Below are 13,019 nucleotides of genomic sequence, written 5' to 3' on the forward strand. Positions count from 1 at the left end.
CATGACGGTGCTTATACCTCCAATAAGCGAGGTCCATGAATGCTGGTCTCCAAGGCCTTCCACCAGAGAAGAACTAAGCAAAGAATAGAAATAAAAACAAGAGAAGATAAGAAAGATTACAGGCAATCACTTCTGTGGTCATTGCGAGGTCTCGTGCTCAATATTTTGGGCCTATAGTTTCGACAAGCCGTCCCTATCCACGGATGTTGCAACGTCTGCCAACATAGCCGAAGTACCAACTATTGCTGCGCTTGTCTAACCCATCTGTTGTTAGCAGAAAACTACACAATAAAGAAGAGAAAAGAATCATTAGGGAGCACTATCTTACACCGCCATCCACTGGCATAATCAATCCTGTGATCCACATCGCCTCTCTGCTGCAGAGGAACAGGATAGCTGCCAAGCTGGTCAGCGATAGACCCTGCCGGCCAACCGGAGGGAGGCAGCAGAAACAAACCGAAACCAACATCCCAGGCAGTCCCCTCTACTTTCAGCAGAGTCTGGTCGATCCTTGACTGTCTCATCTCAGCACTCATCCCCGCGCCCCCGACCATGGGCGTGTGAACCATGCCCGGTGCGACACAGTTGACCCGAATACCATCGGCGCCGTAATGAGAAGCCATAGTCCGGGTCATCTGGACGATGGCGCCTTTGCTGGTTGCATAGAGAAGGCTCGGGTTTCCACCTAGGACTACACAGGAGATGGTCATCAGCTCGGAGTGGACTTGATCAGAAAATGAAATGGAATCTCAACTTACGACCACTGACGGAGGATATGTTCACGATGGCCCCTCGCCCGCTCTTGCGCATCTCGGGCACCGTGTAGCGGCACATGAGAACCATGCTTGTCACGTTAATCCTCATGTCTCGCTCCCAGGCCTTCATGTCGACCGTGGTGGCGTCGCCAGCCGCTCCACCTACGCCGACTATCAAGAAATCAGTAACAAATACTTCAACCCATGCCGAAATCATGACCAGAGGAATCCCAGCGCGAGAAACTAGAGTTTGTGGAACGAGATTCGAGACGGGAGAATAAGTATTCTGTCCAGGATCACAGGCAACGCACCGACATTCACCAGCACATGTACCGCCCCAAACAGCCTGACCGTCTCACTTACCGCCCTCCTGCACGCCTCTTCATCTGCCACATCAGCGATGATGACCTCGGACGTGCCTCCTTCAGCGTCAATCATGCGCTTCGTCTCCCAGACCCAATCGGCGTTGTGGTCGACCAGGGCAACTTTGGCTCCGTGCCTTGCGAGGAGGACCGCTGTGGCCCTGCCGTTTCCAATCTCGCCTTTGAAAATGTGAAGTTGCACACATGTCAGCTTAGATGCAAGTGAGGCTTATCATGCATGTTTATACAAAATGCAATCTGAGTATTGGTTGGCTGAAACTTAAACTTACCGGGCAACCGAGACCCGGCTCCTGTGACGATGGCGATATCCCCTGCGAAATCCAGAGCTCTTTGGGAGGTCATCTTGTCTGCTGCGGTTGATTGAGCTTGAGAGCTTTGCAACTGGTGATTGTGCCTTGACCAGAAATGTGTAAGGCTTAGAGGGGGAGGTCGCGGACAGCCTGCGGGGTATCATGAGGAGAAGGCCAATGTAGTACCAATACACTTTCAGCAGATTGTCATATCTAATCACAAGGAGGGAGGGCCACCCTCAGCCCGAGGGAACTGAAAATAATTAACGGAATCTTTTCTACAGTTCTTCGGTTCTCGTTCTTCGCGAGTCTGGCTTAATCACCATGTCGGTTTCGAAATCACGGATTGATTGATGGGTCAACATGGTTGAATTCGAGAAACTTGGCTTGTGTTGGTGACGACAGTGGTCGCAGATCTATTACGATATTGAATATATGTTTCCTAGAAACACAAATTCCAGCACATGCGACCATAGGTAGTGGAAAACTTGGGATCCCGTCTGCTCTCCCCTAAATAAGCCACTAACCGCCGGATTAGTAGTTAAGTGGGTGACCATTAGCGAATACCCGGTGTTGCATGTTTTTGAATTCTTTTTTTATTTGAATTATTATTTGCTTTCCTTTGCACTTCTCACACATGAAGACTACATGCATGTGTTTCTTCATTTCTTTGAACTTGGTAAGAGTGATGGGGTTAGTGGTTTTGTGACTTGGTCTGAAAACTTTATGCACACTTGATATCTTTCAAATCTTTTAAGTTCGGGAGCTCTCCAGCATAAATACTTGAAGTTTGTTTGGTTTGACGAGGGTAAACTTGCATCTTTTCTCTCCTCTGCATCTTGACCTTGTTCTCCAAACGTACATGACTGAATCATGGAGTTATTCGACGTAAAATTTCATCCTCCCCCCCCCCCGGCTCTCTCTTTTTCTAGGGTCATGACAAGAATCAGAGGTACCTTTGGGTACGAGTTCTTTTACATATTGTCATCCTACCCTGTAAAATTCGTCATTGTCGCTCAACTCGGCGGTTGAAGAAGCCTCAAATCGACAAAAACGAGCGTCCAGTAATTCCCCTATCTTCCGTTGCTGAGACTCGCCATTTCTGGACTCCAAATATTCTGCGAGCATCTTGTGTCTTGCCTGAACAACAAGGAAGTCTTCTATAACGAAAGCAATATTGGCGGTCTTATCATAAATCTGCCTATCTTTCTCCTCCTCCTCTCAGCCATTGCTCCCATTTGGCCATTACGTATACGAAAGGGGTCTGCCTATAGCCAACATTATCACTAAGGCTACACATATTCACGAATGAAGTGAACTATCATTGTTTACTATACTAATACATGTACAGTCTTGGTGGCGAAGTGAGAAACTTTATCCGTTGTATGACCAATGGAATGGTGGTGGCAATGTTCATACCATTGACAAGGGAACTCGAATTGCCATATATAATTGGAGGTCTGTAAGTCGAACTCTAAGACATAGTCTCCCTTGCGGCCCATCTCTTTCTCTCTCTCTCTCTCTCTCTCTCACACACACACACACATACACAATGAATGGAGAGAAAATGATACTGGTAGATGCAGCACTTCATGATACGCAATCGATGCCGATTTTAGCGGTGGAATACTCAGCACTTGAGAGCATCGACCCGTCTATGTGGTAATTACGTCTAGATAATTTCAGGTTCTATCACAACATGAAATCTCACTCGAATACAGGCAGTGTTTCTTTCTTTTTTGTCATGGCGATCAAGAGTAGCATTTTCTCATTTCTGACGTCTTCTGCAGAGTCATCAGCTGATCTAGATAGCACGGCGTGCACAATGGGTTGGGTATCTGTAAAGACAGGTAAGGTCTTTCTTTCCCTTCTCCTCCTTCGCAGTCTCCAAAATTATCACACATTTGTAAGTTGACCATTTCCAAGGCTATCATGTTCTCCCTCCTCTCCTAGTACAGCATCGGCCAAATTTTGCCCGCCAGATTGCATGACCGCGCCTCCCCAAGTATTCCGAGGGCAGCAGTGACGTGGCAAGCATTTTGAGGAGAGATGATATCCGAGGAGCTCCCAAGCAAAGTCCGTTTACAGCATGACCAGGGCGTAGACGAAGACCGAGAACAGGGCGACGATCTGGCCACCAGCCATAGGGGCGACGTTGGCACCGGCGCTCGCAGTGTTGGAGGTGCTGGCGCTGGTGGTGTTGGCGGCGGCAGCAGCAACTGAGATGCCCAGGCTCTGGCAAGTGTCGAGGAGGGTGGTGTTGCTCATGAGGGTCTGCAGCTTGGTGGCCTTCTCGCTAACCTTGGCCTGGAAGTGAGACACCTTGGTGGCATCGCTGTTGAACTTGTCATTCTATAAAAGAGAATACTTGTTAGCAAATCATATTGTCCTCTGTAAGCAGTATTTGTGATTTGGTACACGAGGTAGCAATGGATGAATTCTCATTTTTTTCCCCTTCATCTCACTTACCAGAGCAGTGGTGTTGGCAGCAAGGTCCTGCTCCTTGACCAGCTTGGCCATAGCCTTGCAGGACTGCTCATCATCGCGCACGGCACAGAAGGCGGTCAGGGTGGTGTTGCTCGAGAGGGTTGCGAGGGTGGAAGCCTTGGCCGAGACCTTGGCCTGGAACTCGGCAGCCTTGGTGGCGTTGTTCTTCGTCTTCTCCGCCAGCAGGGTCTGGTTGGCAGCGATCACTTGAGCCTTCTGGATCGCGGTCATCTCGTCGCAGTCGTCCTCCATATCCTCGACCGCGAAGATCTGGAGGCAGGCCGTCATCAGCGTGGTGTTGGTGGAGAGGGTGGCCAGCTGGGTGGCGGCATTGGATGCCTTGGCCTGGAACTCGGCGATCTTGGTCGCGTTGCCATCCTCGTGGTCGGACAGCTTGGTAGCGTTGGCGGCCAGGTCAGTGATCGCGGTCAGCTTGGCGACCTCTTTGCACTGGGACTTGGTCGAGGTCGAGTTGGACTTGGCAATGGCAACACCGGCCAGGGCAAGGATGAGAGTGGCGGAGAACTGCATTTTGTCGGTGATAGAGAATTAAAAGAATTCACTCTATATAGATAATATGATGGAGAGAAGAAGAAAAGAATAGACTGATGAAAGCAATGAAAAGAATGCTAAACCAGAGCGTACGGGCCGGCCGAAGAAGGTAAAGAAGAAGAAGAAGAAGAAGGAGAAGAGACTGATTGTCCGAATTGGTTACTGATGATGGTGATGATGAGGAGAACTTTTGCATCTTCCAATGGTGTTCTGTCTGATGTTATATACTTCAGCCCAGCTTGAGCATTTGGCATCTGCCATGATGGTTTCGAAGCGCCGCCACAAGTTCTAACAGCAAACATAGCTGCCGCGTCATCCGTCCTCGCGTAAACGCTGCTTCAAGCTTAACTTTGTGATATCCACCTTTGTGAACCCAGGGAGAGAAACCATCTTGACGCGCAGGTCAAGTCTCATCCCATCTTTTCAACCCAGCACTGGTGTTGCACTGTCGACGACGTTGCGTCTGCAAACGTGCTCGTCTGCTCTAGACGGTAGACGGAAATAACTACTACACCATGTCTGCATGTGCCGCAGAACCCAATTGTGGGCCGGTTGAGGGTTTCATAGCGTCGATCTGGGAGAGGCTGCAGGCGTGGTTTGACAGAAGTCGTCTGGTGTCGGAACTCCGACGAAAAAAAAAAGCACTTCAGACCAAAGTCCCGCTGTGTAAGGTCTTGAGACGTCCTCGCGCGTGGGACGTTTCGACTTGGCGCACAGGTGAAGTCGAAAGTGGGGGCTAAAGGGCCCCAATGATGCTACCATGCTTGTATAACAAGCAGAGACTCAGGGGCAGAAATGTCTGGGGACCCCAGCCTGTCTCTTGCGGTTCAACCCGCCATCTTTTTTCTTTCTTTTCTACTCGGCTACCTATCTTGGAAATTCTACATTCTCAAGGTTCATCCTACGTACGATGAAGCATATATGCGTGTCTGTGCTATATTGATCAGCTTGGGTTCTGTTGACTTTCAGGTCGCCTCGGGTATAGCCCCTGATCCTGTGTGGGGGGCCCCGCTTGTTTCGAGGTTGCATGCATATAACATAATACCACACACGAGGGATTAACGAGCGTCCTACTCCAGCACAAACATTCTTTCTTTTCTCCCATTGGATCTTCCTTGCTCGCCTACAGCCGCCCATGTGGCCTGTCTTCCCCGGATTCTAGCCCTTTTTATGAAACCTTATTTGTTGGACAAACCTTTGCGCAATCCACACGCTGTTGGTAACTTTGTAGATGCATGAGGGCCTAAATATCTTTTTTGCTGAAGTAAAGGGAGGATCAAGACCACCATCTAAACGTGTCGTGTCAAGAGAGAGAAAACTGCCAAAGCACTCGCAATCTTGACTTTACCGGCTACAGCTGTGAGTAGAGGAAGAGTTACCAAAAGGAAGCAGGGTATACCGTAGGGAGGCATGTAGCATGAAATCAAGCCTAACTGCATTGTTGTTTGCCTCACCAAATAATGGGGCTGGTATTAAAGCACTATGTATGACTGGAGATTTATATGGTCGGGCCTTTTCAAGAAATGTTGGAGTTTCCGAAGTGGGGGCTTCCGAGATTCTTTCCTCTTTTTTCTTCAAGAAGAGAAAGACCGTGGTGATCTTTGGATGAATATTTTTGTATAATTATCCACTATTTGTTATCTTCTTACAGGGGATTGAAACCTTCAAACCATATCTGAACCAACAACCATATACCCCTGCGCACACGTTCCTACTTCACATTAGTCCACTACTGTATTATGTAAAGTATCCAACCAGACGAACTCTTCTGATATCTGACACAAGTGTCGCCTATTCTTGAACCCCCTCTCCTATTGAACGATACCCTATCCAGCGGACGAGGCCGCGCATGTCATGTCCACCACCATTGTTAAACTCAATCAATAGAGAACATCACCAAGTCAGGCAGGGATCACTCAAACCAGCCTCGTCTTATGTTATTGCCAAGACGTTTCCCAGATGTCCAAGGCTTGGTCTCAGGATCTCATTTTTGGGGGATAGGGGCATCTGCACGAGGCACAGATCATCGCAACGGCTCCTCTTCATACAATAGCTTCTGGGGCCGAATGCCTCCTTAGATCGGCCTTGCCGCCGTGGCAGGGCTGTCAGTCCTCCGATAGCTCCGTATACTGGCATCAGATAAGCATTAGTGGGGGAGAAAAAGGCCTCGGGATGCGCTTGAGGTTGTATGAGCAAAGTGGTGGCTCCTCAGGAGCAAGTCTCAATATTTCAAAAGCAGAATCCTAGACATACATGCCGTTCCATGATTGAAAGAGCTCAGCGTCAAACAGCTGCGTAACAGATCTTCATACTTCGTTACTGTGACACACTCCAGCAATACAATACGGTGAAAATTGGCTCGTTCTTACGCTACTGTTAGAAAGAAAAGCCAAAAAAAAAAAAAAAAAACACTCACTGTTGGGTGTACAACTAGCGTTTACTTTCAATATTGTCCTATGCCCTCGCATTTACTGTACAGCCAAAAGAGAAAAAAGTTTTAGGCCTTTGATCACAAACCGACTAGCAAACTTGTCCATTCACATTTACTGGCAGTGATCAGGACGCTGTTATCATCTTTGAGGTGAAGCGATGGAAATATGCACAATCAAAAGGTTTACAGTATTTTGTCTCACTTTGAGAGGTTGCGAAGCTCAAGAGATCATAAACTTTTGATCTTCACATATATGCCTCAGACTATAATAACTCCCAGATATAGGCTCGCAGGACTGGAATCAGAAAACAAAGGACATTTAGCGCGGATGGATGAGCTGAAAAGAAGATCAAAACAGACCGAGTTGGGTTCTGCGGAAGGGGTCAGGTGAGCCTCGAAAGGGGTCTCAAGGCCCAGCCCGTCGACGCACATTGGGTCCCGGCTCTAGCTTCAGCGACGTAGTCGAGATCTATACTACAACTTATTCAGCGGCATAGACCGAGCTATCTTTCAACACCAGTGGTTATCTGTGGCGGTTTCACTTGGAGCACACACGAGCGTGCACATCTAGAAGAATAATTACTGCTTGGAGGCCTTCTTTTCATAGACCAATGATGGATTTTGAGCCCTCTTTTGACGATGACAACTCTAGTGCTCTGGTGTGGAGGCCCTTATTCTGCAGCTCAGGTGAAGGACCCAGTGGCGAAGTAGTGCGTGCTCGAAACAATTATACTCAATGCGACGGAGCCGACGAATATGACTTGAGACCAACAGAAATAGAGCACTAACGCAATGCTGAGGATATAAATTTATCTGGCCGATTCATCAGATGATTAGACATAGTAAAGCCATGTATGTTGAGACGGAGGAGCTGTGTTTGCAGGGGAGGGCAATAATAACTTGTCGATTCAAATAGCGATCTAGCCCTTTTGGAAGCAGTGCGCTATACCTATAGTTTCTCTTTTTGGTTTGCCCCTCCCAAGATCTCAATTTTCTTCCATCGCACGTCCAATAATTGAGACTCTAACCTCTGCATGCTCAGGTCTTGAGTTGAGACCCGAATCTATCTGAAGTGAAATCCTGGGATAACCGACAGTGCGGGTCTGGAGCGAGTAATACAGTGGGTAATCACAGTAACATGTCAATCATTTTGTCCGGGGCGAGCCAAGCACGTAGTTGAATTCTCCGGCCGAACATGCCGCTCTAGGCATGGCGTCAATACAGCCGCAGCGCCGTAGGGCTCAAATATCTCATGAACTGCGAGGTGGTCAAGAATGAAGCTAGCAAATTGCAAAGTACGCTCTGTTGCTATGTGAGAATTGAGTGCGTATTGTACATACAGACATACACATAGCCAACCCTCCTCACAGCGAGTGATAGTGTATTATTTTCTTTGGATCATGGCAGCATTTGGATTCCCAAACGACCCGGCCTCGCAGGCAAACGACGGCCCGGGCAGCAACACCGATGACGTCCAAGCCCAGATCCCCTCAGACCAGATGGACAGCTTTCAAGACGCATTCGCCCCCTTTGGCGTCGCGCCCGCCCCGCAGGCAGACTTCGACATAAGCCAGCCCCCCTTGAGCTGGGCCGCCTCGCAGGCTCTTGACGATTTCTCACCACCTCCACCACAGCTGCTGCCGCCACCGCCTCCGCCGCCGTCCGCCGCCATCCCCCAGCAACCACCACCAGCACAGGCCATACCCGGCGCAGAAGGTCTGGCGCAGGTGTATGGCGAGTACACACAGGCTCTTGGGTCTTCACCTCACGCTGCTGCTGCTGCTGTGCTGGGGGCCTCTGAGCCGGGCTTGGGGCCGCATGGGGGCTTTGACTATTCGCAGGCATCTCTCTTGCCGACGCATACCACGCCTGATCCTGCCATGACTCTACCCGCCATGGACTTGTGCGTTTTTACACCTCTCTTCATTCTTTGTCTCTTTTTCTTATTTTTGCATCCTTTTTGCCTTTATTTCCATGTCTCTCTCTCTCTCTCTCTCTCTCTCTCTCTCTCTCTCTCTCTCTTCCTCCCCATCATTCTTCCTCCTGATATACATCTTAACATGATCATTATGCTGACGAGCCGAGCCATCACCAAAAAACAGCAATGGGTACAGGCTATACGCACTGGGCAAGCCCGTGCCCGAGGAACTCATGCGCATGCCGTCTGGTGCATCGGTGGCCGAGCCAGGCTCCATCCTGGACGAGGAGTCTGGCAGGACATTCCACAACCACAGCACCGGCCGGTACTTTTTCCCTAATGACCCGGTAAGTCCATGTACTTTGTTGCTTTTTTCATAACATTCGGCAACGTCTTCATGTAACATGGAGTGGGTTGCCAAGAAGAGAGAGAAGAAGAAAAACAGAGAAATGTTTGCTAATCAGAGAACGACTGCGTATGATTGTCCCCCATATCTCTAGGCCGAGCAGGACCGCCTTGATCTTCAGCACCGCCTCGTGACGCTCCTCCTCGACGGCCAGCTTCACCGCGCCCCCGTCGTCTCCCCCAAAAACGTCCTCGACGTCGCCACGGGCACGGGCATCTGGGCCATCCAGTTCGCAAGCCTGCACCCCGAGTCCAACGTGGTCGGCACCGACCTCAGCCTGATCCAGCCCGACAACGCGCCGCCCAACGTGTCGTTTGTCAAGGAGAACTCGGAAAAGGACGAGTGGATCTTCCCGGAGCCCTTTGACTTCATCTTCCTGCGCCTGGTCTTCACCTGCTTTGATGACCCGCGCGTTGTCATCCGCAAGGCCTTTGAGAACCTGCAGCCCGGCGGCTGGATCGAGTTCAACGATACCGGGTTCGAGCTGCTGTCTACGGATGGGACTGTGGATGGCACGAATAATGAGCGCTGGGTTGAGCTCATGCTGAGGGCTGGGGAAGCCGTCGGGCGCGACTTTCTCATCTCGCAAAAGTATCAGCAGTGGCTTGTGGAGGCTGGGTTTGTGGATGTCGTGGAAGAGGTTGTGCCTTGTCCGAGTGAGTAGTTACGGGTTGTTTCTTCTTCTTCTTCTTTTCCTTCTTCTTCACCTCATTGTTCTCCCCTCCTGAAGCTGTGCATTTTACATGAGAACGTAAAGCTGACGTTAGATCAATCACAGTGAACAACTGGCCAAGCGACCCCAGATTCCACATGCTGGGAAAATGGCAGATGACCAATGCCGACAGGGCCATCCGCGGCACATCGTGGAAGCTGTTTCGCGCCCTGGGCATGTCACCAGAGGAGATTGAGGACATCGTCCAGCGGACCAAGAAGGACATTAGGAATACATCTATTCACGGCTTCATCCCATGGTAAGTTTTGGTTTCGTTGATTTGGTTTTCCCTTTGGCGATCATGTCTTGTGTGTGCATCTACGAAGGCTGACATGTAGTGTGATTTGCTCAGGTATTTCGTGTATGGTCGTAAACCGTTCCCAGGAGAAGTCGTTGGGAATAGAGCAGGGAAACAGTGATTTGGTACGCGAGGACTTGTTTGAAGTGTTGATCGAATTTGTCGCGGTACAGTCGATGTGTACACGACCTGCGCCAGAAGCGAAACGAGTGGTTGAGTGCGGTGGCAGCAGGTCCATGAGAGCTCTATCAAGGCTGGCAGATCAAGGAGCTGAATAGAGCAGGATGGGGCTGACCAAGGGCAGCCAACACGTCTGGAAAAACGAGAATTACTTGATGAGCAAGGACGCAGAACCCTGCGTGAGCTGCAGGTGAGACTGAGAGAGTACAAAGAGAAACGCAGACTGAAGTCCGTTTATAGGACACTACTCATTTCGAGCATGCTTCTGTATATTTACTAAGTAAATACTCATACATTATCGACCAACCGTGGTGCCCGTTTATCAGAAAACCTCAACACTGCCTGGATCTGAATGCATAGTGGCATAACAAATATTATGGTCCACGAAAAAATAATACAACTTTTTTTTGTCTTCTTTCCAATACATGCTGATGCAACCACCCTCTCCTTCCGGCCTTCAGTTTCCTTGAAAATACCTGTATCGTCCACTGCGCCGTACCATGCCAGACCTACTCCGCCGTCTTATATCATCTCTCTACTGCTGAAACTGCTTCCAAAAAAAAAAAAAAAAAAAAAAAAAAAGGAAAGAAAGGGAAAAGAAAAAAGCTCTTGACACACAGCACCCCTCTTCCCTGTATATTAGAGATCCATTCTACTCCTTATCCGCCGCAACCTCCTCCTTGGCAGCCTTCTCCTCAGCCACCAGCTCCTCCTCGACCTGCTTCTTCACCAACTCCCGCACAGACTCCCAGCTGTTCTCGACAAACGCGACCCTCCTCTCCTTCTTGTCCATCCCCACAAACTCGGCCGGGAGTACCTTCTCCTCAAAGTTGTACCCGTCCGCACCGGTGAGTGCCTTGTCAACCGCGTTGGAAAACTTGGCCGGATGCGCCGTGCTGAGCGACACGTGCGGCGTCTCCTTGGGGGACCTTGCGATGCTCCGCAGCGACGCAGCCACGCCCACGGCAGAGTGAGGGTCGAGGATGTAGCCCAGCCTGCCGTAAAAGTCCTTAATGGTCGCCACCGTCTGCTCGTCATCGACGCGCTCGCTCTCAAAGTCCCGCTCGGCGCTCATGTGCACAGCCTTGTAGACGCCGAACCCACCGTTGCCCTTCAGGTCGCCGAGCCAAGCCGCAACCTCCTGGCCCGCCTGCTTCTTGTTCCACTCGTCGTCCATGCCGGCCTCGGCCGCGAACTCGTACGCCAAGAACCAGAGCAGCCGCTCAAAGTTGCTCGAGACCAGAATGTCCATAGCCGGGCTGAGGGTGCCCTTGACTCCACTCTCGTCGGCCTTGACACCGTCGGCGGTCAGTCCGCCCTCCGCCTCAAGCCCCTGTCTGGGCTTCTTGTCGTACCGCCCCGTCTTCCAGAAACGGTAGAGGATGTCGTTCTCGTTGGTCGCAACGACGAGCTTGTCGACGGGCAGGCCCATGCGCCGGGCGAAGTAGCCGGCGAGGATGTCACCAAAGTTGCCCGTAGGGACAACGAAGCGGAGCTTGTCGCCCATCGCAAACGGGGAGGAGGGGTCCTTGACGAGCGAGAAGTACGCGTGGAAGTAGTAGACAATCTGCGCCAGGATACGGGCCCAGTTGATGGAGTTGACAGCGCCGAGCTTGAGCGTCGAGTTGATGTCGGGGTCTGCGAAGAGCGCCTTGACAATGTCCTGGCAGTCATCAAAGGTGCCCGTCACGGCGAGGTTGTGCACGTTCTTGTCAAGAACCGTGGTCATTTGGGCCTCCTGGATGGCACTGACGCGGCCCTTGGGGTGTAGGATGAAGACAGAGACATCCTTCTTGCCGCGCAGGCCGTAGATGGCTGCGCTGCCCGTGTCGCCGGATGTTGCACCCACAACAGTCAGATGGTGCCTGTCTGTATCCCAGCAAACAAGCAGTCAGTCAGTCAGTCAGTCACCAGGCCCCAAAACTCACCCTCCCCCCTTTTTCTTTCTTTTGACATTGAACCTTCATCAACCAGGAAAAGAAGACTGCTCACCTCTTCCGATCTTGCCCTGATTCCTCCTTGTCAGGAAATATTCAAACAGGTTTCCCAGAAATTGCAGTGCCACGTCCTTGAACGCAAAAGTCGGGCCATGGAAGAGCTCGAGCAGGTACAGGTTGTCCTGGAGGTGTCGCAGGGGGGTGACATCCTCATGACGGAACGTCGCATAACTTTTGTTGATGATATCTCTGAGGTCTTGGGACGGGATCTCGGAGGGAGAGATGTACAGGGACAATATGTTGAATGCGAGCTCGGGGAAGGACAGGTCTTTCCAGCTCTGCCAGTCGGCGGCGGAGGGAATCTCTTCAGGAATGTAGAGGCCGCCGTCGGTTGCGAGCCCCTTGAGGACAACGTCTTCGAAGGACAGCTGTAGAATGAATTCTCGCAAGTTAGCTCAGCCACCCATAAATCATCTTCTTGTGGCCCTGCAGTGCTGAGCTGTGATACCAAAGGGGGGGGGGGGGTGAGAGAGCAGTAGAGGGGAAAAGAGGGGGGCGGCGGCGCGTACATCGTTGTCCTCGCCGCGGGTGCTCAGGTATCGTTGCGATGGCGTGTGTGTGCCATGGGAGGCGCCGCTGGTTGTTTCACCGTTTGACATGTTGTCTGAAG

The 13,019-nt window shown here is 50.8% G+C and overlaps 5 protein-coding genes across 5 annotated transcripts; 1 reads left to right on the forward strand and 4 right to left on the reverse strand.

The window, feature by feature from the left end:
- Positions 1–319: 319 nt before the first annotated feature.
- M406DRAFT_257276 (NAD(P)-binding protein) lies at positions 320–1,480 on the reverse strand (the record flags this gene model as incomplete). The annotated part of the gene is made up of 5 exons (XM_040917163.1): positions 320–396; positions 458–691; positions 759–926; positions 1,067–1,297; positions 1,408–1,480. The coding sequence occupies 5 exons, from the start codon at positions 1,478–1,480 to the stop codon at positions 320–322; spliced, it is 783 nt and encodes a 260-aa protein (XP_040777489.1).
- Positions 1,481–1,847: 367 nt separating this feature from the next.
- Positions 1,848–2,024, reverse strand: M406DRAFT_256834 (uncharacterized protein; the record flags this gene model as incomplete). The annotated part of the gene is made up of 1 exon (XM_040917129.1): positions 1,848–2,024. A coding segment is annotated over one exon (177 nt), but the record flags the coding sequence as incomplete, so codon positions are not given.
- A 1,639-nt stretch (positions 2,025–3,663) lies between these two features.
- On the reverse strand, positions 3,664–4,380 carry M406DRAFT_241969 (uncharacterized protein; the record flags this gene model as incomplete). Its single annotated transcript, XM_040916157.1, has 2 exons — positions 3,664–3,780; positions 3,898–4,380. Coding segments are annotated over 2 exons (600 nt in total), but the record flags the coding sequence as incomplete, so codon positions are not given.
- Positions 4,381–9,055: 4,675 nt separating this feature from the next.
- Positions 9,056–10,716, forward strand: M406DRAFT_291011 (S-adenosyl-L-methionine-dependent methyltransferase; the record flags this gene model as incomplete). The annotated part of the gene is made up of 4 exons (XM_040918937.1): positions 9,056–9,163; positions 9,317–9,878; positions 10,001–10,193; positions 10,287–10,716. The coding sequence occupies 4 exons, from the start codon at positions 9,056–9,058 to the stop codon at positions 10,351–10,353; spliced, it is 930 nt and encodes a 309-aa protein (XP_040777492.1). The 3' UTR covers positions 10,354–10,716.
- A 348-nt stretch (positions 10,717–11,064) lies between these two features.
- On the reverse strand, positions 11,065–13,008 carry M406DRAFT_60860 (uncharacterized protein; the record flags this gene model as incomplete). Its single annotated transcript, XM_040924704.1, has 4 exons — positions 11,065–11,085; positions 11,116–12,281; positions 12,405–12,777; positions 12,919–13,008. 4 exons carry the CDS (start codon positions 13,006–13,008, stop codon positions 11,065–11,067), a joined length of 1,650 nt encoding a protein of 549 aa, XP_040777493.1.
- Positions 13,009–13,019: the final 11 nt, after the last annotated feature.

This window comes from Cryphonectria parasitica, assembly GCF_011745365.1.
Source record: "Cryphonectria parasitica EP155 unplaced genomic scaffold M406scaffold_4, whole genome shotgun sequence".
NCBI classification, from domain to species: Eukaryota; Fungi; Ascomycota; class Sordariomycetes; order Diaporthales; family Cryphonectriaceae; genus Cryphonectria; species Cryphonectria parasitica.